The sequence below is a fragment of the Canis lupus genome, chromosome 35, assembly GCF_003254725.2.
Source record: "Canis lupus dingo isolate Sandy chromosome 35, ASM325472v2, whole genome shotgun sequence".
In the NCBI taxonomy this organism is placed as follows: domain Eukaryota; kingdom Metazoa; phylum Chordata; class Mammalia; order Carnivora; family Canidae; genus Canis; species Canis lupus.
Window position 1 is genome coordinate 17,276,398 of NC_064277.1, and position 23,279 is coordinate 17,299,676.

General features: G+C 40.3%; 1 protein-coding gene across 3 annotated transcripts in view; it reads left to right on the forward strand.

The window, feature by feature from the left end:
* Positions 1–23,279, forward strand: part of RNF144B (ring finger protein 144B) — a 169,987-nt gene that overhangs the window by 122,349 nt on the left and 24,359 nt on the right. For all 3 annotated transcript variants that reach the window (XM_025443702.3, XM_035710487.2, XM_025443691.3), the window contains exons 3-4: positions 13,353–13,457; positions 22,516–22,576. In XM_025443702.3, coding sequence (XP_025299487.1) covers positions 13,353–13,457; positions 22,516–22,576 — 166 coding nt within the window. The remainder of the gene's footprint in view (positions 1–13,352; positions 13,458–22,515; positions 22,577–23,279) is intronic.

Below are 23,279 nucleotides of genomic sequence, written 5' to 3' on the forward strand. Positions count from 1 at the left end.
CTTGGACATGCTTCTATGTTAAGAGTATATAGACCCACCTTTCTTTTTAAGTGTTTGTTCTGATAAAGTGTTTGTACTTGTATAAATGTGAAACTGTATCTGTTTAGGAAAACTTTCTAGAAGTGGAATTGCCTAATAAAAAGGTATGTGCATTCTAATTGGATATGTTGCTAAATTGCCCTTCCAAACTGTTGTGTTGATAGCTCCCATCATACATGTAGGAAAGCCCCCTTCCTTGACACTCTGGATATTTTCAAATTTTTTGCCTTCTCTAATCTGAGATGTGAAAAGAATATATCTCATTGTTTAATCAATGTTTCCTCTTTTAAGGAGGAAGAAAATTGTAGCAAGACAAGCTCATCTCATGAATCTGTCTTTAAAAAATACGCAGTTCGTCCAGTTCCAGTATAGTTTCAGCTCATTTTACACCATGGTATTCACAGTACTGTCAGCTTAGAAAAATAAGTCCTATCAAGAAAAGTATATTGTATTTTGGAGACATGAACGAATGGACAATAATGTTTATAATGTTGGTCCTAATGTTGGTGAGAAATGCATTATCACACAAAACAGTTTATGTTCACTGATTAGATGTTGCTATATAGGAAAAGGAACTTATAAAAATTTAGACAAGTTGAAGCCAGAGGTTGCAAACTAACTAGAAAATTCAGCTAACTCTAAAGCTCCATTTTCTCAATATTTAAGTGCATTGAGGATTGATTAAGTGGTGGATTTCAGATACGCGTGGCACCTCTTGGGATGAGGTTAGTCGTAGTCAGTGCCTCATTTCCATGGAAATACATAAGCTCTGTGTTAACCAAAAGCCTCAATGGTTTTGAAGCATTTCCTTACCCCCAGGAGGGAGGTCCTTTTGGTTTGACTCTTTTGGTAAGTGTTTGTGAGCTATTAGCCACATGAATGTAGGGTGTAGGGTGTAGGGTTTTTTTTTTCCAGTGTCTTTGACCCTCAGTTTATTCATCTATTAAAAAAAAAATCCAGGAAGGACAAGCAAGGCCTTTAAATATGTGCCATGTAATATGTAAAAGGCAAGGGTGCTATTTTTTCCCCCTATTTACTTTTAGCCTTCAGTTTACACATTAAGAAACCAGTATAGAGACACCTGGGGAGCGTCCGACTCTTGGTTTTGGCTCAGGTCATGATTCCGGGGTCCTGGGATCCAAGCATATTGGGCTCCATGCTTAGCGAGGAGTCTGCTTGAAGCTTCTCTTTCTCTCTTTGCCCCTTCCCCAACCCTCTCTTTCTCTTTCTGTGTTTCTCAAATAAATAAATACATAAATAAATAAAACTTTTTAAAAATTTTGGGAACTGGCCATTCAAGGATAGATTTTAAGACAGTCAAGAGTAGTCTTAGGTATGCAAGCCTGTGGATTTATTAAGAGAAAGAAAAGGAAGACTGACTCAAATTATGGCAATTATTTTATATGTAAAATAATTTCATTATTTTAATTTTATTAAAATTTTAATTTTAATTTTAATTATTTATTCATGAGAGACACAGAGAGAGAGACAGAGACACAGACAGAGGAAGAAGCAGGCTCCATGCAGGGAGCCTGATGTGGAACTCAACCCTGGGACTCTGGGATCATGCCCTGAGCCAAAGGCAGACACTTAACCCTGAGCCACCCAGGGATCCCAAATTATGGCAATTAAAGTAAAACTAAGCACCATGTAGAAACCCCCCTGATTTTAGAAATTTGCTTATCTAGCTATGTCAAAAACATTCACTTTTTTAAAAAAAGATTTTATTTATTTATTCATGAGTGACACAGAGAGAGAAGCAGAGACAAAGGCAAAGGGAGAAGCAGGCTCCCTGTAGGATCCCAGGATCATGCCTGAGCCAAAGGCAGATGCTCAACCACTGAGCCACCTAGGCGCTTCAACATTCACATTTTTACAGTAGAAAAACTAGGGGAAAATTATGCCATAAATGGATAGTCATAATTTTGTTATCATCTCTATTATAAGTAGAAAGGTACTGTGATTTTGCTATGGAGTTGTTGAATAAAATCACTTAAGTTAATTTTGAATATTACAAGATGGCTCAATTTCAGCCTACTCAGTGTTAGTTCAACTTCCTCAGAGTTCACATTTCTTAAATCTAATAATTCTCTTTTGTAAATGTAGTCAAGGAAGTCACAGTTGATTGACCTCTGGGTCATTGGTGTAAACTATTTTGCACGCTGGCTTTTTTTTTTTGTAGGTTTTTTCCTGTAGAAAATGAGATGAGTTAGCTTCCTTGTCTCATTTATACAATGTAAATATTCTTGAGAAATTTCAAAAATTTAGGTGATCAGTAATGTTGCTACCATTAATTTTAATTAATAAAATTTCATCCCACTAATTTATTCAGACTCCAGTTTAAATAGTAAGACAGACATGGGGGGTTTATATAGGATATAACCCAGATGATTCTTGCTTTAAGGAACATTAAGATCTGAGATTTGGTGCATGGTGTAATTCTTTTTTTCTTTTTTAGCTTAAAAATTTGTACATCAGTTTGTTAACGGAACCATTCAAGCATACAACAAAGGGGAAAGAAGTTTAACAATGAGTATCTATATTCCCCCCCACCTCTTAGATTCCATCATTAAATTTTTACACTACTTGCTTTATCACACATCTCTCCATCCTTTTATCCTTCTATCCCTTGTATGGACGAAACCGATGGATACTCCCTGTGAATTCTCTAGTAGAGTCTAAGCCTACATTCTTCACTGCGTTTACTTGGATGGTTGATGGTTATATTTTATGCAGTTAACTTGCATAGCCCTACATCATGGCTGAAGGGGTTTTTTGACCCTTCGTTAATTTGGGATTTGTTTTCCTCTGTATTGCTGAGGCCTTCTGTGCATTCTGGGAGAGTCAGGAAGGCTGCCTGAGAGTTCAAATAGGGACTCTTTGGGTGCACAAGAGGAGGAGGAAGAAAGTGATAAATGAGTTCAGTGGAATCTCCTGATGTTTAATCTGGGGTGTGCTTATCCTCACTGCCTGTCCTGGGCTTGTTGGCTAGGGCTTGGGGGCCAGCTGAGGGCTGCCAGTTCTAAGATCTCATGTTTCTTTGGAGGAAGTGGAAGGATGTAAACTTGGCAAGCTTTATTTTCTTTCTCCTGGAACCATCGGTTGCTTTTCTGGGTAGATTGTGTTGTAAGCACCTGGCACAGAAGGATCTCTTTGGAACTCGTTTGAGAAGTGGGGGCCCCTCTGTTAAGAAGCGCAACCATGGTGGGATAAAAGGGAGAGCCTCTGAAAGGTCAATCGGAGAGTTATTGAATTACTTGTTTTGAAAGCAGATCCTTCCCAAGCTTAGTGCCAGCTCCCTGCTTTGATTGAAAGGTGCTTCCAGTCTAGCAGGTTTGAGTCATTTCATTGTGAGGGCTGGATCAGTCTGCAGCATTTCCAGTGGATTTCTCTTCAGAGCTGTTTCCATCACTGAGTTTCTTAATTTAGATGTTTCATGATCACTTGAGCTAAAGATATAAGTGTTTGATCACTCTTGCTTGGTGGGAACTGGAGGTACTTTCGATGGGGGGCCAGATTTAATCTCCCATATTGAATGACTGTTCTCAAACTTACAAAGTGGATCTCAGTACCCTTTTCCAAAAACAGTAACAGCCCTATTTTGGGTTAAGTGTTTAGAGGATCTCAATCAGAGCTTTAACTTTTACATACATAATTTCCTTCTTAGGCTTCCTTTATGGTTTCTTCTGGAACTAGATAGATGCATGCATTCTCTACAGAGGTGCTGGATAGAAAGGGGTCCTTCCTGCCTATGGAGATTATACTTCTGAGTATTACAGAGTAAGTTAAATGCAGTGATGATGTGTGTATTTCCTTGATTAGACTTGAGGGCATAGATTGAATTGGACTAGAGGTTCTTGGTTGCATATTGAAATAACAGAGTTTGGAAACACTGATATCAGCTTAACAGGATTGCAGAATGCAAGATCAATATACAAAAGTTAATTGTATTTCTATACACTAGCAAAGGATAATGTGATAATGGCACATTAAAAACAATTATTAGCAATAATTCAAAAGGAATAAAATACATACGAGTCAGTTTAACAAAAGAAGTACAAAACTTCTCTGAAAACTATATTGTTGGAAGAAATTCAAGAACACTGAATAGAAAGACACTCCATATTCATGGATTAATACAGGCATACATAGGAGATATTGGAGATTTGGTTCCCAACTTAATAAAGCAAATATTGTAATGAAGCATGCCCAACGAATTTTTTCGTTTCCCAGCACATATAAGTTATGTTTACACTATATTGTAGCCTTTTAAGTGTGCAATAGCATTACATCTAAAAAAAAAAAAAACCCCTATTAATTAAAAAATACTTTATTACTAAAACATTCTAACCATCCTCTGAGCTTTCAATGAGTGACAATCACCAATGGATCACCATAACAAATATAAAATGAAAATGTTTGAAATATGCAAAGAATTACCAAAGTAGGACACAGAGACAGGAAGTGAGCAAATGCTATTGGAAAAATGGTGCAATAGCCTTGCTGGATTGGATGCAGGGTTGCCACAAATCTTCAGTTTGTAAAAAAACATAGTATCTGGGAAGCATGATACACAAGGCATGCCTATATTGTTAAAATGGCCATAAAGTGGATCTATAGATACAAATCCTATCAAAATCCCAAATATCTTCTTTGCAGAAATCAATAAGCTTGTCTGAAATTTTGTATGGAAAATTGAGGGACCTAGCATAACCAACACAGTCTCATAAAAGTTGAACAAAGTTGGAGAAATTGCTTCCGGATTTCAAACTTAACTACAGCACTGTAATAATCAAAACTGTGTCACGCTGTCATAAGGATAGACAGGTTGATGGAATAGAATTGGCAGTTCCAGAAATAAATTCTCATGTCGGTCGTCGATGGATTTCCATCAAGGATGGCAAGGCAGTTCAAAGGGAGAAAGAATAGTTTTTCGATATGCTGGGACAACTGGATGCCATTTGCAAGAGAGGAGGTTGGACTGTTTCTTCACACCACAGGCAAACATTAAATCAAATGGATTCTACCTAACTGTAAGAGCTAAACTTGCAAACTTCTTGAAGAAAATATGGGAAATAAAAAAAATTTCGTTACCTCAGATTAGGCAAAGCATGAACAAAAGAAAAAAAAATTGGACTTCATCAAGATTGAAAACCTTCATGATGGGCATCCTCGGGAAAATGAAAAGATAACCAAACCCATTATGGGAGAAAATATTTGCAAATCCTATCCAATATGGGACACCTGCAGAATATATGAAGAACTCTTAGAACTCAATAATAAAAACACAAATATAACCCAATTAAAAATGGGGAAAGAATCTGAATAGACCTTTATCCAAACAAGCCTAGATCAAAGAAGTCTCCCTACTTTGAGTGCCAGTCACAAGCCTAGGTTGTTAATTGCACTTTTGATCGACTGGCTGTAAATGATAGGTTCCCATGACCTCCTCCTTGGGTTCAATTAACTTGCTAGAGCAGCTCCAAGAACTCAGAGAAGCATTTTACTTACTAGATTATTGGTTTATTATAAAATGATATAACTCCGGAACAGCCAGCAGGAAGACCTGCATAAGGCAAGGTGTGGGGAAAGAGCATGGAGCTTCCATGTGCTCCAAAGTGCACCATTCTTAATAAATCTGTGTGTGTTCACCAACCAGTAAGCTCTCTGACTTCTGTATTTTTATGGAGGTTTCATTCCTTAGGCATGACTGAATCAATCCCCAGTGGCCCAGGATATAACTTCCAGCCTCTCTCCCCTCCCTGGAGGTCAGTCGATGCATGGGACTGTAAGTTCTGGCCCTCTACTCATAGGGTTGGTGCTTTGACCTGGGGCGGGGAGCTTCCCAAAGTTGCCTCTGTTTGTTAACGTAACAGAAGATACCTTGATCTCTCTGATTCCTTAGGAGATCCCAAAAGTTTTAGAAGCTCTGTGCAAGAAATAGGAAGAATGTATTTGTACTTCTTTTAAATCATAATATCACAGCCACCCTGCCCATTAGTGCCTCATAGTTTCAAGTGTTTCTTGTCCATAGAAACATACCTGTCTTATATCCTTTTCTTCAAGGCTCTGACCTCTGCTAGGAAGCCACTGCCTCATCTGACTATCCTCCTGTCCTAACTATTCGTGAATGGTGACAGGATTATTCTAGAGATGAGGTTTTAATAAAAGAAATCTAAAAGTTGAAATATCTGGTAATGTTAGCAGGTGGACTGAGTGGAGAGAGTGAGGCTTTTGGAGGTACATAACTATATACACCTAATTTGTTTTTGAGAGAGAGAGAGAGAGCAAACACGCATACAGGGTTGGGGGAGGGGTAGAGGGAGAGAGATTCTTAAGCAGACTCCATGCCCAGCATGGAGCCGAACATGAGGCTCCATCCCTGTGACCCTGAGACCATAACCTGAGCCAAAATCAGGAGTCAGATGCTTAACACACTGAACCACCCAGGCACCCCTATATACACCTAGTTTTTAAGTCCTAATTATAATAAGTGCTACAAAGGAGACATAAAGAGTGGTTACAGTCTTGGAAGGGTTTTAAGCTGATGACAGAAGGGATCAGATTTAGACTTGTATTAAAGTTCCTTTTGCCAGCAGTGTAGAATTAATTAGAAAGAGGCAAATCAGATAGGAAGATCAGTGAATGGATGGACTAAGGCAGAAGTCCAGGTAGCAGGTAATGGAAAGTGGTCTAAGTATGGGGCAGGAAAAGACTGGGAGAGGTGAACAGGCCTGATCAATACTTAGGACATGGAATGGATAGGACTTTGGAATGTATAAAATCATGCAGTAATGTGTTTTGTAGTACCTTCTACGTGTTTTTCTGGAATCCATCCAAGAAGACCATGTCCCTGTACTTTTTCTAGTGGTACAAGATAAGACACAAGTAAATATCATAGGTAATAGAAAGTGCTATGAAGAAAAATAAAGCAGGGTAAGAAGGCCTGATACGGGAGGGAAGATTGGCCTTTTTAGTCAGTGAAGGCCGATCTGAGGAGGTGACACTGAGCATCCCCTGAATGACCTGAGATGGAGCCACCTAGGGGAAGGACATTCTAGGAAGAGTAAATGGCCCCAACCAAGAAAGAAGCCAAGTGTGACATGTCGAAGAAATAGTGGCCAGGTTCATATTCCCAGAGTAAAGGGAGAATGTGGTAGAAATGAGCTGAGCAGGAGTCAGAAACAAGTAGGACCATATGAGCCATGGTAAGGAGTTGGCGAGGCCATCTACATGAGATGCACATTCTTTGGAGGGTTTGGGGGCAGGAGAATAAAATATGATTTATATTTTAGAAAGATGTATGAAGAGGACTGGGCTACTGTGTGGAGTAGAGACCAGCAGGAAAGCTAGTGCAGAGTTCTCCAGAAGGGGTGATGGGGACTTGAGTTTGCAGCGGAAATGATGAGAAATGCTTAGTTTGGGGACATGTTTTGGTTGAGAGTTTGAGCAAAGAGGCATCAAGGGTGTCTTTGTTTTTGTTTTGGCTGAGTAATTGGGTAATTGGTTCCATTTACTGAGCTGGGGAAGACTGGGGATGTGGGGAAGCTGGTATGTTGGGACAGTGGGATTCAAAGGCTCTGTTAAGTAGTGAGGGCATGGTTAGACAGGCGAAGACTTCTAATAGGCATTTATTGGATCCAGGGTAAGACAAAGAGATGTTAGAGATGATCCATGCATTTCCGGGTTATGCAACTGGGTGGATGGAAATGTCATTTGTGAATATATAGAGAGAATGAGATAGAAAATGAGATAGAGATAGAAAATGCAAGACAAGGACAGGACTTGGAGGAGAGAAAAAAAATCATTATTATATATGATGGTCCATGGCCTAAAAATGTTTCTATGTTCTCCCATACAAATTAAGTGGAATGTTGACTATTTAAAAAAGGGAAAAAAAATTTCTTTCTTTTTGTGTGTCATAAGGATTTTCAAAAAGTTTTTTTCAAAACATTTCCCTTAGACTCTGTTACGAAAATTGCATATTTTGGCATCTGTTTAATGCTATTATTTAATGGAATGTAATTTTTTTTTAAGGAGATAGAATTTTATGGAATACACTGCAAGGGAGCAGCAAAGGACAGACCATCTGCCAGGAGGTTGTGATGGGGACTATAGGGGAGGGAGAGAAGAGGGAGCAAGAAGGTACGGGAACATACTGAATTTTCCCTTTTTGGGTATCTGTGTCAGGTTGTGAGTAACCCATTGGTCAGCTACAGCCTATGGATATTTTGAAGTGAGTCACTTAACAAGGCTGTTTGCATTCAGACTGCTGGTCGACGGGGCCCTTTTACCTTACTTGGGTTTCCATAGCTCAAGCCTATTGCCAAAAAAGGGCCTCTGTATTCCCCACTGACTGACCGACAATGACACAACTTTGGCATTTGGATGGAAGTCTTGCCTTCAGTAGCTGTTTCCTGCTGGGTGGGGTGGGGGACACCCTGTCCCTACCTAAACTTGTTGGGCCATTGGGGATTCTGTGCAGTTACAGGCAGAGCTTAGTATTAGATTAACGTGCTCATAGGCGATTTAAGTGAAACTCCAAGGTGGCTGGGTCCTTGGGGTACAGCAGGAGGGGACTCTCAGACAGGTCCTTGTGGACTTGTCACCTGTGTATGGAATGGAGTCAGTCCGATATGCAGGAGCATATTTTGCCTGTAGGTCAAGACAGTGGCCGGACCAGTGGGGACAGAGGAAAAAGTGGGGGCCCGAAAGCAGCACACAGTGGCTGAGAGTCAGTCAATGGATCCACAAGGTGTGCAGATGCGCCCTGGACTAGTTGTCGCTGCCGACTGTGCCACACACTGGGGGTGGAGTGGGAGAGCAGAGAGAAGGGGTCCTTGGCCCCTCATGGGTGGGCCCAGTCTGACCTTCAGGCCGGAGCCCTTGTCTGGGAAGGACTAGGTTAGACTGCCAGGTGGGGGCCAGAAAGTGAAAGGGAAAGGAGGGGGAGATTTCTCCCAAGGGCCAGAGGGGAAATCCTTTGTTCTTTCTGGCTAGAGCTCTGGTGGCTTTCTCCTCCTTCCCCCCATCAGGAACTTCTAGCCTGAGCCTCGCCTAGGAGTAATCTCAGCCTGAGGTCATCAGCTCCCCCTATAGCCTCCTTGAGCCCACCCTATGCCTCCTGAGAAAGTCCTAAGAAATTCCCAGATAATCCAGGGAGAAGCCAGGCCCCACTGGGCCAGAGGTTCCCTGGGAGGGCCAGCAAATGTGAGGTGGTTGCATGAGGTGGGGGCCGGTGGCCCAGTGGTGAAAGAATTCACCCCTGGGCAGAAGAGAGGAGATAGAAGTTTACTGAGTACAGTGCAGGGGAGCTGTTGGCAGGACGGCAAAGCAGAGACTGCCTGCCTGGGAGGGAATTTTTTTTTAATGTGACTAAATGATGGTGTTTTTCTCCCCCTCTTTCTTTGTGTCTTCATTTACAGTCTGGAAGCCAGTCTCTTCTAGAATTGTTAACCATTTACGTGGGTTTGGTTTGTATAACATGCACAGGGGAGTTCCAATGAATGTTTTTGCTTCTGTTGTGCTTCAGCCAGAGGTGCTGGGGGAGAGAAGGGAGGGTTTGGGATTAAATTCTTAGTGAAAGCCGTTGGAAGACAGACTAAACCGAAGGTGCTTGAAAATTCAACAAGAAGAAGTAACTAGGGCTGGCGGTTGTCCCTCTTGCCTTTCGACTAGAGATGCATGCTCACGGTGATGGAGTGTTAAGTGCCTATGCTGTCCTGATAGCTTGCTGTATGTATTCATGCATGCATGCCCTGTAGCCCGTATGTATAGCTCTGACTTCTCCCCTAGAATCATGGGTCACGTAATATTGTGTCCAGGAGTGTCCTTGTTGGCAGCTTTAGAATTTACTGGCTTTACATGTCATGGATGTAGTACCTAAGAACATTACATTAACAAATAGAACATCTACGATAAACTCCTGGGAAAGCTTAGATTTCAACTTTACAGGTTTGTAAAATAAGTTGAAATGTTTTTTTTTTTTTTGCCTGTAAAGACTCACAAAGTGTTTATTTTTGGTGGACTCTAAGCTTTTTCTACAGGTGCAAATAGTTCTAGCGAGAGGCTTGAATGGAGGTGTGTATGATGTCCTGTTGCAAATATCTGCTCTGTTTATGGAGGTTCTGTAGCACAGTGGCTTATTAACTGGTTCTCCAAAGGGAGTAGAGAAAGGATAATCTCAGAAATCAGAGGATTAACATTTCCTCACCAAGTTTTTGATAGAACGCCTAAGATTAAATGAAGTGGAGTAGAAATAAAACCAAATAGTCTGCAGTTTGCGAATTTTTCAAAGGGTTCCCGTATATACAATTCCAGGTTTGTGTTTTGTGTGTACATGTCTTTTAAACCCTGTGAGGTAACCATAGCCAGATATTAATTGTTTCTGGTTTTCCAATGAAGGGAAGCAGGTTTGGGGCACAACTTGAGTAACTTTCCCATTGTCACCTGAGGGAATGGCACCATGGCTAGAGCCACATAATTCTAATAGATGTTCATAATGCTGTTCATTTTGTTTTCTCAGATACCTTCCCCTGAGCCTGGAGACCATACATTTTCAGAGCCTTTCTGCTTAAATTTCAAGTGGTAGTTGGGGAACATGGGTGGTGGTCACACTGAAATCTGTGTGGCAGATGGATGGCAGCGAGGTCCTTAGGAATAGAGCCGGGTGGACAGGCCTTTGCATCATTTATTCACTTGTCCTTTGGTGTAACCCTCCTTTTTGTGAGCCAGCTTTTTTGCTTTTCCTCTTGAGTTTTGCACATGTACTGAAATTCTTCCCCATATTTCCAAGTTATGGCTCTCTTCTCCTTTTCCATTCTTCTTAGCACAAGAGACTGTGTCTGGCACAGAAACTCCTAGAGCAAGGAATTGTTCACCCTTCTCTCAAACAAGAAAATAAAAGCTAAAATACAGTACCTATAGTACAGTCAGCTGTAGGAAGAATTCCTCAAGAGAAGCCCTGTTCCCAGATACCTTTTTTCTCCAGTTCATACTGAATCATGAACATTTTCCCTGTGTGTTTAAACATAATTTGAAAATATTTTTCATGATTCTTCAGCATGCTGTTGTATGAATTTAGCATAATTTATTTACATGCCCTTCTATTTTGGATACTTGGGTTACTTTCCCATTTTTTTCTCTTGACGAAGTCATAGGGGGAAAATGGACTCTTTGAAGAAGGGAATTATTAAGTAGTTCTAGAAATACAAATCTGGTTTAAATATTTTGCTCTAGTCATTGCTTTGGTAGTACATTGTAACGGTAATTTCAATCAGGTAAATATATGATTAGTTTCTAGAAATAATGTCATTGTTGTATTAGTTTTCTTTTCAGGTAGGGAAAAAGAATAAAGATAGGTGTGCCTGGGTGGCTCAGTCTGTTAAGTGTCTGCCTTTGGCTCAGGTCATGATCTCAAGGTCCTGGGATTGAGCCCCATGTCCTGGGATTGAGCCCCATGTCAGGCTTCCTGCTTAGTGGGGAGTCTGCTTCTCCTTTCCTCTGCCCCTCCCCCCTCATGTTTGCTTTCTCTCTCTTCTCTCAAATAAATCAATGAAATCTTAAAAAAATAAAAAAAGAATAAGGATGACCAGTGAAAGGAATAGGTTTACAATTATAGTTTCAGTATTCTGACCATAGAATTTGTTTAATAATTAAGCTTTTATAAAAGGTTGGTGCAACAGCAATATTTCTAATGTAGTGGGTTGATACATAAATGCATAAATTTGAAAAATCTGAACCCAGTTGTAATCATCACTTTTTAAGAGTTGTTAAGTCATAGACTGGCTTATGTGTCTTTGGAGTGTTCTCCTCAAACATGTGTGCTTGACTTTTTTTCATCATGCATACAGACAAGAGCTCATCCAATTATGAGCAAATTAGTGGAAATTGAGGAGTCAACTTCTGGATTTTTAAGAGCTCTGTCTTTCGGAACTATGGCCCTTACTCTCCTGTGGGTGTGTGGGGCTGTGTTGGGAGGGAGAAGGAAGGAGTCTGAGGTATCCATAATGCTGTCAATCCTTCTACCTTCTCAGTCTGACTCTGTTTCCACCACCGCCCAAGATCCAGATCCAGGTGCAAGAGGGAATGAGAAGACTCTTCTTTCTGGGTTTCCTTCCTTCCTCCCATTTATTTATTCATTTGAGAGAGAGAGCTAGCAGGGGGAGGGGCAGGGGGAGAGGGAAAATCCCAAGCAGACTCCCCCTGAGCTCTGAGGCTGACTCCGGGCTACAGCCCATGACCCTGGATCATGACTTGAGCTGAAACTGAGATTTGGACATTCCACCTATCGAGCTACCCAGGCACCCCTCTGGGTTTCTTTCTTTCTTTTTTTTTTTTAAATACAATTTCTTCTTTCCCCAGGTTCTACTCAAACCTCCTCACCATCACTCCCACTGAGATGCATAGTTTTGGAAGGTCTCATTCTCCCAAATTGTCTTTGATATTACTTTTCCCAGGTGTATTTGCTATTGAGAGTGTTCCTAGATAATAAGTTAGTGCCTTAATCTTAAAATTGACCCTTGAACAATGCACAGGTTAGGGGCACCAGCTGGACCCCCCACCCATGCAGTCGAAAATCTACATATAACTTTTGACTCCCCCAGAACTTAACTGCTAATAGCCTACTGTTGACCAGAAGCCTTACTGATAACATAAACAGTTGATCATACATATACTGTACATATATTATATGCTGTATTCTTACAATAAAGTAAGCTAGAGAAAATGTTATTAAGAAAATTGTAAGAGAAAATACATTTATGTACTGTATTAATTGAGAAAACCCTGCATATCCATGGACCCACATGGTTCAAACCCATGTTGTTCAAGGGTCAATTGTATTTTGATTCTGTTTGGCTAGCTCAGCATGAGAGTCACAGAGTTCTACTTTTGGGCCAACTTTGAGGGAAAGGACCACTAGGTAATAAGGGAACTAGGAAGTCACATAAGTTAAAAAAAAAAAAAAAAAAAAAAGAAAGAAAGAAAAAGTACAAAGAAGGCTTTTGCCATCAGTGCAAAAGAGTGTTTCTTCTTTCCCAAATCAGTGGTAGATAAAATGTGTGTTTGGGAATTTGACTTGTTTCCTTGAGTAAACTCAATATTCTTAGGATGAGGTCATACATAATTAATCACCTATCTTGCATTCTTTCCAAAGTGAGGGCTCTCAACGTTCACACTTGTGATAACTTATGTTTCCTGAGTACAAGAGCCCAGGACTGCCAGTGAAGGAAGAAGAGGCCGTGGTGGTTATGTAACCTTTGTGCTACTGAAATGCAATGAGTAATGGTCTTTTTTTTCTTCTTAACTTCTAGTGCTTGAAACAGTACCTGCAGCTGGCAATCCGAGAAGGATGTGGGGCTCCCATTGCCTGCCCTGACACAGTGTGCCTAAACCACGGGACCCTGCAGGAAGCAGAGGTACAGATGAGTCCCATGACCTTCTCTCTTTCCTGTTGATGATATTTCCTAGGATCTTGACTCCTTATGCACTTCCCTGCCAGGCAGTCTAGAAACAAAATACAGAGGCTAACTTTTTAAAGGAGTACTGTATTGCTACATACGTATGGATTCTTCATACAACCTGTTAAAGCTGTTATTTACCTCAGTTCTATTTATAAATGCTGTCTGAGTGTTGAAGAAGCTCTAGAATAGGTGAAGGTGCTGAAAATCAGGGTTACCAAATGTGTGGTCTGGAGACTAAATAGCAAGTGGTCTTGTGATATTTAATACTTTAAAGATAAACAGGTGACAGATTTTAACCAGTTATAGACAATATAAACTATTGCCATTCACAAACATAGATGGAGTTGAAAATCATGTCCACAGGCCTTTCGTTTGATCTTTATATGGGATCAGAAATGGCTTTCTTGAATGAGTTCTTCAATCCCTTATCAGGAGCTTGCCCTTGAAGCTGCCTTTTTTTTTTTTTTTTTAGATTTATTTTATTCTATTTATTAATTAATGATAGGAAGAGAGATTGAGAGAGAGAGAGAGAGAGAGGCAGAGACACAGGCAGAGGGAGAAGCAGGCTCCATGCAGGGAGCCTGACGTGGGACTTGATCCTAGGTCTCCAGGATCAGGTCCTTGGGCTGAAGGCAGCGCTAAATCGCTGAGCCACCTGGGCTGCCTTCCTCTGTTTTGTGAGCAAAGCAGGCAGAAAGATGTTTATAGACCATTTTAAACCAATCTGTATTTGGGTATCTATGTTCAACTTATGGAATATCAGCTAGGGGAGGTGGTCCAAGTGAGCTTGGAGTGTTTTCTAAGGAAGAATAAAAGTTTAGAAGTGATACATTTTAGGAAAATCATGAAATAATGGAATATTTTTGATAAAAACATAATATTGAATATGTCAACCTGTGGTGCGAAATATTGGTTTCTTTTGTGTGAGAAATGGGTAAAAGGAAATTAAAGTGGGGAAAGATTAGGTTGGCTATACAACTTGGCAGTGGGTTTTAAAATAAGACTCGGGTGTTCAGGAGCATCTTTCAATGTACAATTCTTTTAGAAAAGATACTTCCTTTTTGATATGCTTCTGTGATACTCTGATCAGTCAGCAGTTATTAAGTGTACACGATGTGCCAGGCCCTGTTCCAGGTCAGGAAGAGAGGTAAATAAGACCGGCCCAGTGCTATCCTCATGGGGCTTCGGATCTAGCAGAGTGACATTAACCCATTGACAGGCGTGTATCCTAGACCTCGTACTGTCCAATCCAGTAGCCGCTTGCTACATATGGTACTTACATTTAAATTAATTAAGGTTAAATAAAATAAAAAATTCATTCCTTTGGTTGCATTATTCATGTTCTAAATGCTCAGTAGCCATGTGTGGCTCGTGGCTGCCAGATTAGCACAGTATATGGCCTCTCCAACATCACAGAAAGTTCAGTGACATGGCGTTGTTGTAGACTTTTAAATGAATGGTATCCACCAGCCATTGACAGTTTGGATATCAAATGTTAGAGCTAAAGGGTTTAGACAGATGCATGAGGACAGGCCACAGTTTGTCTCCTAGCCCTCCAGACCAGAGTTTTAACTTTTCTCATTTTCTTAGTATAGAAGTTTCTTTTCATATTTGCCTGCAGTTCTCCCCTCTGTCTTATTTCTTCCCCTTTTCCCATTGCACACATTCTCATCACACTTTCCCAGCACTCATTCTCTGTACCCAGTTTAACTCTAAAAACGGTTTAACTTTTAGGCTGTATGGAAACCAAAGAAAGCTGTAATGTCTCTTAGAAATTACCAAAGGGTATATGGGGGAAAAAAACAAAACAAAACAAAAACATCTTTTGAACTAAACTATGGTATTTCTTCAATTGTTCGAAGTCTGTTTCCTATTAGATGAGTAGGAGGACACTCCAGGGCATTAAGGGCCTGGTTCTGTTCTCACTGGCCTGCCGAGAGCCTGACTAAATAAAGATGGGCGTGAATGTACAGTCATCAAAGTTCTTAACCAATGGGCCACTTTTTTTCCCCCTGGAGTAAAACTGAATTGAGACATGAATAAAACATTATGTTAGAGATATTAGTAGCTTTGCCAGTTTATATGGGACCACTCCTTTCAAAGCAAATACCACATACATGTGAACTTGGGCTAAAGCATCTTCCTTTACATCAAGATTTCCTTGTATGTAGTTATTATTGTAATAGGCAGCTCTTTTTTTTTTTTTTTTAATGTGTGGAGCCCAATGCGGGGCTCAAACTCTCCACCCTGAGATCAAGGACCAGAGCTGAGATCGAGTTGTGGATGCTTAACTGGTGGAGCCACTTAGGCGCCCCTATAATAATAGGTAGCTCTTAATCCAGATATGATTGAATATATCATAATGGGGCTTGTTCACCTTGTGTTTGACTGGATTCCATTTCTACCACTCTTCTACCTTTTAAAAAATGTTTAATTATACACAGGTAACACAGTTAAAAATTATTCTGGTTAAGACTCAAGTTACCTTTGTGCTGCTGCTGTTTGTGTTACATGGTTCTTCATCATTCACTGTCTTATAAAATGCATATGAGTATAACATTTCTTCATCTTCAGAGGACACCAGGCATTCTCAGCTCTTTTCTCCAAATGCTTTCCACTGTAGATCTGACTCGCACGATTGCCTGTGTTCCATGCATCTGCTCCTGCCCACTGTGGGTCTTGCCTTCCTTCTTACTGCTTCCAGATGAGCTCAGCTGTGGCTTTGCCCCCTAAGTTTTACTTATCAGGAGGAGCTTCATTAGCAGAGCATTTAATGCCTGACCAAGTACTGTTTGCTTATGGAGGAAGAGAGTAGAAAAGGCACCTTCACTGCTGTGTCCCGCAGGCTGATGGGAGGCAGTGGCTAGAGGTGCACTCGCTGGGGGCCCTGGAAAAGTCGAACTCGCTCTTCTTGCATCACTGGGAGTTTTAATTGGTGGTGTGCTTTTCTCATGTACTTGATCAGGGAATCTTGTCCAGTATGGAATTCTAAGAGGTGGGAGGCGGATTGATTATTCTGATAGTGTTACTTTAGGCAAGGCCTGCCCTGGGAGTGAGTAGTCCTGTTAAAAAGGTGATGACTAATGTAGCTGTGCCCTTATACTGTTGGGGAAGTAGCACATCATCACTCAGTGGGGGAGCCTGAGCCACTTGTTCTGGGCCCTGTAGAATTTGGTGAGCGCAGACCTACTGTTACATGGCCTGAGAAATTGAACGTCTTCTGTCTGCCAGCTGGCAGAGGAGGGCAGGGAACAGCTTCTCAGCAATCAGTTCTCCTTCCAAGTCCTGGGACATTGAAATGACCAGACTGCATTTTGCTGCTGGAGCCGCCACATGCCCCAGTGCAAAGATGGGTACAGCTGCTCTTGCCCAGAGTTGGGCACCCCAGAATTTCTGTAGGAGGCAGTTGAGGTGGGACACTGTGGAGGTCTAGGAGGGAGAGATAGGGGTGGAGTAGGAATTTGAAGCTACATTTGCAAAATAAATACGGTTTTTACTCATATTGCACATTTATTAAGGTGGCTTTGGGAAAGGCTGCTGGAATTCTGGAGGTCTGCGTGCTCCCCACAAATTATCCTTCAGAGGAGCCCCCACTTGCTATCTCCTCTTGCCACCGTCTTTTCCATAATCACAATGTGAGGTGGGGCGAAGGGAGGATAAGGATAAGGATGCCCCACCAAGCAACCTGTTGTTGTGGCCTAAGGATCTGAACGGGAAGGGACCAAGTGTGTCTGTAGCAACCTTTGGCTGTGACGTGTGTTAGTGAGAGGAGTCAAAACTTGGGGTGGCAAAAGGTAAAGGAATCTGCTCTGCCAGTGTTAATAGATATTTATAGGGAATATAAATTTTGCTTTAGAATGTATCTAAAGCTTTGCTTTAAAGCTGCAGATAAGTGGAGAATGATGTTTCTGTTTCTAAGCTACTCCTTCAAATAAAGGCCACCATAAGAAGAGTAAGCAGCGGGGGGTTGAATGTGTCGCATGGGTGTCCACATGGGCACGTCCCCTTTACCCATGGAGGAACCAAGGGAGAGAGGCAGAGGATGATGTGGGAAGGTGTCCTGAAGCCTCTGTAGAACAGGTAAGAAAGGAACAGCAAATGGCCCTCTTCAGAGAACTTTGAGAACAATTCCTGCCCTGGGATTCCAGCTCTTGCTGCCGCCATGTTTGTCACTGGGGGCGGGGGAGGGGTGGAGGTTCTGGCTCTCAGACAGGGATGCCCTCCTGCTTTTTCCAGCAGGTTTAAATATCTAGTATGTAGAGAAGGATATGTGAGCTTGGTTAGTACACTCAAGTGATGAGTGGGGGGATGTTAGGAAGTGCAGTTCTTATTTTCTGGGTTGAGATAGGAGACACGGGTAGTTTTTGTATTAGTGCGGTAAGGCACTTATCCATACTATCCATACTATTCTTTTGCCAGGATTTTTGCTAGTCCTAGCACCTCAAAAATTCCCACAGCTTTGACATGCTATAAAGATCTCTTTAGTTTAAAAAAAATTATGGTCTCTTTAGTTTAAAAAAAATTTAATATTAATTTTGCTAAAGCAACTGTAGCAGAAGTATGGTTTAAAGGGCCCAAACCCAAGTAAAGTCTAGGCTTTTCTTCTTTTCTCATCTGTCCTGGCTTTCTAGACCTTGATGAGTGGTACTTGCATTAAGCCAATCCCTAACTTCAATGTTTTAACCACTTTATTTTCCTAACTAAAAGCTAATATAATAATCTTTTATACAGGGGCTTCTGAGTGGCTCAGTCAGTTAAGCGTCTGTGTTTGGGTCAGGTCATTAATCTGACAGTTCTCCAATAGAGCCCAACATCTGGCTCCCTGCTCCATGGGGAGCCTGCTTCTGCCTCTTCCTCTGCTCCTCCCCCTCTGCTCATGCTCTGTCTTGCTTTCTCTTTCAAATATATAAAGAAAATATATATATTTTAAAGTTTTATATACACATTATATTTTATATATGAGATATTGACCAATTGTCAGTATTATGGGAACACATCACTTCCAGCATAAATGCTTCTCTGGCAAACAGGCTCTACTGTCTGCCCCCTCCCCCTTTTTCTTCTTTAGTTTTTGTAGGGCTGGTGTCAGTGAAGGTGGTGATGCCTGTTCTGATATTATGATCATAGATAATAAGATAAACAAAGGTGTAGTTCATTTTTCATTTCTTCTCAGTTGTAAATGTTAGACATATTTAATTAACATCATGTGTAACAGTCATAGCACCCCACATGTATGTATATTCCCAGTGCCCTGGTTATCCTGTGCTCTAGTTGGAGTGGAATGGAAAGCCGAAGACTTCCAATAAAGTAGGAACTGAATATTTAATAAGTATCTTAAGGTTCATTTTTACCAGAAACCAACAAACCAGAGAGCAATTATGAGCAATTAGTAGTTTTTTGTTCTTATTGTTCTCTTATTAGTGCTCTTTGTTCTATTAAAATTAAACTGAATTTATTCTATCTTTGAATTAAATTTCCTTTCTTTTTGGAAAGAATTTCTAGAGTGATAAAGATAAGAAAAATGGTCTTTCATGCTTGGATTGGAGGAGAGAGAAATTTTTGTTTAACAGGCAGATTAATATAAGTTTCAAAGGAGAAATAGTAAAAAAAAAAATCACTTTAAATCAAGATAAGAATTTTCCAGATGTGATGGAAGTGGTCTCTTGATAGTTGAGAAGATACTTGGAAGTTTTTGTTTCTACAGCTTGAATGTGGATCTGGTTATTTATTTTTTTAAAATTTTTATTTATTTATGATAGTCACACAGAAAGAGAGAGAGAGGCAGAGACACAGGCAGAGGGAGAAGCAGGCTTCATGCACTGGGAACCCAACGTGGGATTCGATCCCGGGTCTCCAGGATCGCGCCCTGGGCCAAAGGCAGGCGCCAAACCGCTGCGCCACCCAGGGATCCCCTGGATCTGGTTATTAATGGATTAGGACCCACTGAATACAATAAATATTGGTAGTCCATACTGACCTGAATAAATACATGAGTAATAAACAAATGGGGGAGAAGGGAACAGCTTTTTTTTTTTTTTTTTTTTAATATTTTATTTACTTAAGAGAGAGAGAGAGAGATCATGAGCAGAGGGGAAGGGTAGAGGGAGATGCATTTTCCGCGCCAAGCAGGGAGCCGAATGTGGGATTCAATCCCAGGACCCTGGGATCATAATGTGAGCTGAAGACAGATGCTTAACCAACTGAGCCACCCAGGAGCCCCTGTTCTGTTTTGTTTGTATTTTTAAAGCAGTAGCCTTTTAACCTTGATCTGATTGAGCCTTCAGTAATCATCCTAACACATTTATTTCAAGTTTGTAATTGTAAAAGATCTTGAGCAATAGTGACTTAGCTCCAAACAGCAGTGGGACTGGCAATTTAATACTTTGGATCAGCCTTTTTTTTTTTTAAACACAAGATCCAGCTTTCTCTGATCTAAAGCCATGGGTCTAATAGAAACATTTTAGAGAACTAGTTTAATCTGTAAAAGCCAATAAATGGTAAGATCAAGGAGTCTATTCTTTTTTTTTTTTCCCAAAGAGTAGATTTATTTATTTATTTATTTTTATTTTTTTAAAATATTTTATTTATTTATTCAAGAGAGACACAGAAGGAAAGAAGCGGAGAAGCAGGCTCCATGCAGGGAGCCTGACATAGGACTTGATCCCGGGACTCCAGGATCACACCCTGGGCTGAAGGCAGGCACTAAATCACTGAGCCACTCAGCCATCCCCCAAAGAGTAGATTTAAACAAAAAATACCTTAAGTGTCTTGGGTAATTTAAGTTCTTTGAGGGCAGCTTCTGTGTCTCCTTTCCTTATCTGTATCCCCAGGCTTCCAGGCAGTGCTGTACCCTTAGCGAACTGTCAAACAGAATACCAAGGAGGTGCAAAATCTAAGTGGTGGGGGCTGAGAAGAGAATGGTTATGATGGAACTTTTTTTGATCATGAATTTTTTACAAAAGAAAATTGATTTACCTTATTAAATCTTAATTCCATAAAAATCTTTCATCTATAAAAAATAATAAATCGGAGATTCACAGTAGACTAAAAATTAGAGACCTCGGGCTTCCCTGTTGGCAGTAATGTGTCCTCTGATGAAATTTATCTTTCTAATTTAAAATTAAACATCACTGTTGTTGACTTTTTACTGCATTAATTTGTGTCACTTTTCTCATTAGCATTCATCTGTGTCCAAAATACTTCTGTTTGCTTTGTCTTCCATCAGCTGTATTTGACTTAGCTGTTATATTGTATGGCATATCATTGGGAAAAAATCAGAATTTTTAGGAGTTGACTTTGAGGGATTTGAAGAAGTTCTTCGTCAGTCCCAAAACTATTTTAGATGGAGGCAAATAAGAGTCCAGGACTGTCCCATAGCATCAAAGAACTTTTTGGCGGGGGAGGTGGTTAAAAACAGGTATGTAGATGCTCACTGACATCTCTTGGGCCAAGATTACATCATCTCCAAGTCAGCTTGGCCCAAAACTGAAGTATTATTACCTTATTTATTCTCTACCTACAACGAAGCAATGACTAAGTCAGGAATTGAATTCAGATTCCTTAATGCCTCCTATCCCTTTGGTTACCTACATCTTCTGTCTCCAATTCAGGATTTTTTAAGACACCTTTGTCTTTCAGGAAAGAGGTCCAGGTGGTATTATAACAGAGGAAACAAAACTGGCTTTCACTGTAATAAAAGTCTAACTACACTTTTAAAAAAATATATGGTATAACACACATCATATAAAATTAACCATAATTTTTTTACGGTGACTGCTCAGAAGCTTTATTTAAGGTGCAGATGAAAATGCAGCCCCCCAGAGAAAAATGTTATAATTAATTAATGTTTTACTGTACTTGGAATGGAAGAGACTGAATTTGCCTGTTTTGTGGCCCTTCATACATTTTAGCTAACTTAGTTTAATTCCTTTGCAAAATAAACAAATTGAATTTTTTTTATGAAAAGGAGGATTAGATTTTGAATACCTTTTAAAATGTACTATGTTTGCTAAGTATAATTTTTAACTGCCTCATTTTTCTCTTGTTTTCTTAAAGTGGACTTCCTTCCATTAAGTTGTAGGAACTTCCATCTAGATAAACTTTATACCAAAGAATATATAATGCTTGAGAGTCAGAATTGCCAAGGCTACAACTGTGTCTCTATCAACTTGCTAAATGTTTAGAAAGCCTTATATCAAATCCTTGGGTTTTCTCTGCTATAAATCTCGTAAGCAACATCAGTATAGTTGACGTCAGTGGAACTATTAATTTTAGAATGCCAGTTTAAGAGCAGTTAGCTTTTGTTGCATCTAACTCTGAAATGCAATTTAAAAGGATTAATCTGAAATGTCATTTGGTTAGGTCTGAATCACTGTCATTTACTAGTAAACCTTTGGTTTATATCTCCATCTGAAATGGAAATAGGAGGCTAGCCACAAGAAACAGCTTTAGCATTTCTTTTCTACCAGGACATGAATGGCAATGAGTGACAACCAAGGGCCCCGTGAAGTGATTTTTTTTCCGAAAAAATGATTTTCATATTGCTTAGAAGATTCTAGTCCCGAGGAGACTAATAAGGTTTTCCTAATTCCTGAGGCACAGTCTCCCTGACCTTAGTTTTTAAGGGTTCCAAAGCTAGAACTATAATCTTTTAAGCATTTCTCAAATGAATGTGGAGCAAAAAGGAGCATCTTTCCAATATGTACACAAGTAATTGGGGAAGTCCAAAAGTTGGGTTGTCTGGTCTTAGTAGCTCCTGTCAAGAGTAAGAATGGAATTTGACCTGTGAGTCCTATTGGGGTACTTCAAGTAGTGACTCCCAGCCGTGGCAGAGGACTGGGGCCAATGTAGGAATTGCTGCTTGTGTTACCACTGGAACTGTGGAGAGAAAAAGAAGTTTATGAACCACTGTATGTATAAAGTAAGCCAGACAAGAAGTAGAGGTCCTAGAAGGCTGGAACCCTAGCTTCCAAAGATGACAGAGACCTCACTGTTTTAATATCTCTGGTTTCAGATTGCCTGCTTGGTGCCCATGGATCAGTTTCAGCTTTATCAGCGGTTAAAATTTGAAAGAGGTATGTATGCACTCTTTTTACTGTCCCCATGCTGAGTTGTGGCTTTCCACGTGTCATCTTCACACTACCCTCCTCGGAAGGTTAAGGAGGCTGTGGGCTGTTAACAAAGCCACAAGGGCGTTCTCAGAGGGGGAAAAACTGTAATTGCAACATAAAATTTCAGCTTTCTTGGCCACGGACAGAAAAAATGCCAACTGGCAGGAAAGAGAAGCTTCCTTATGTTGGTTGTTTTATATATTTTGTTTGTTTGTTTGTTTTATATTTATAACGTGGCTCCTGTGAGAGAAGTTCTGCAGAAGTTGGGTAGTTGCACCAAAGAATGTGTGTGTTAAAATGCGTATTACCTCGGGCTTTCCCACTCTTGAAGATCACTTCAAAACCTTAATCGACCCAAACATTTTTACTGCTGCATGTCATATCCACCACTGTGTTCTTTGATGCAACACTTGTAATCGTACTGATGGCTGCATGTGTCATTCTCATGTGATGTACAATCTGTTGGATTCATTTTCTTTCTGACTTTGGCCTTGGAGTAATTTATATAGCTTTTCTATTTGTATTGCCTTTTTATCTGTAAGATTTATTTATTTTTGCTCCTTTTGGTTTCTCATAGATCTTTTTTTAAGGAGCCCTTTCCCTCCTGTCACATCCTGTACATTCTTGAACTAAATGGTCTATTTTTTTTTTCAAGATGTATTTATTT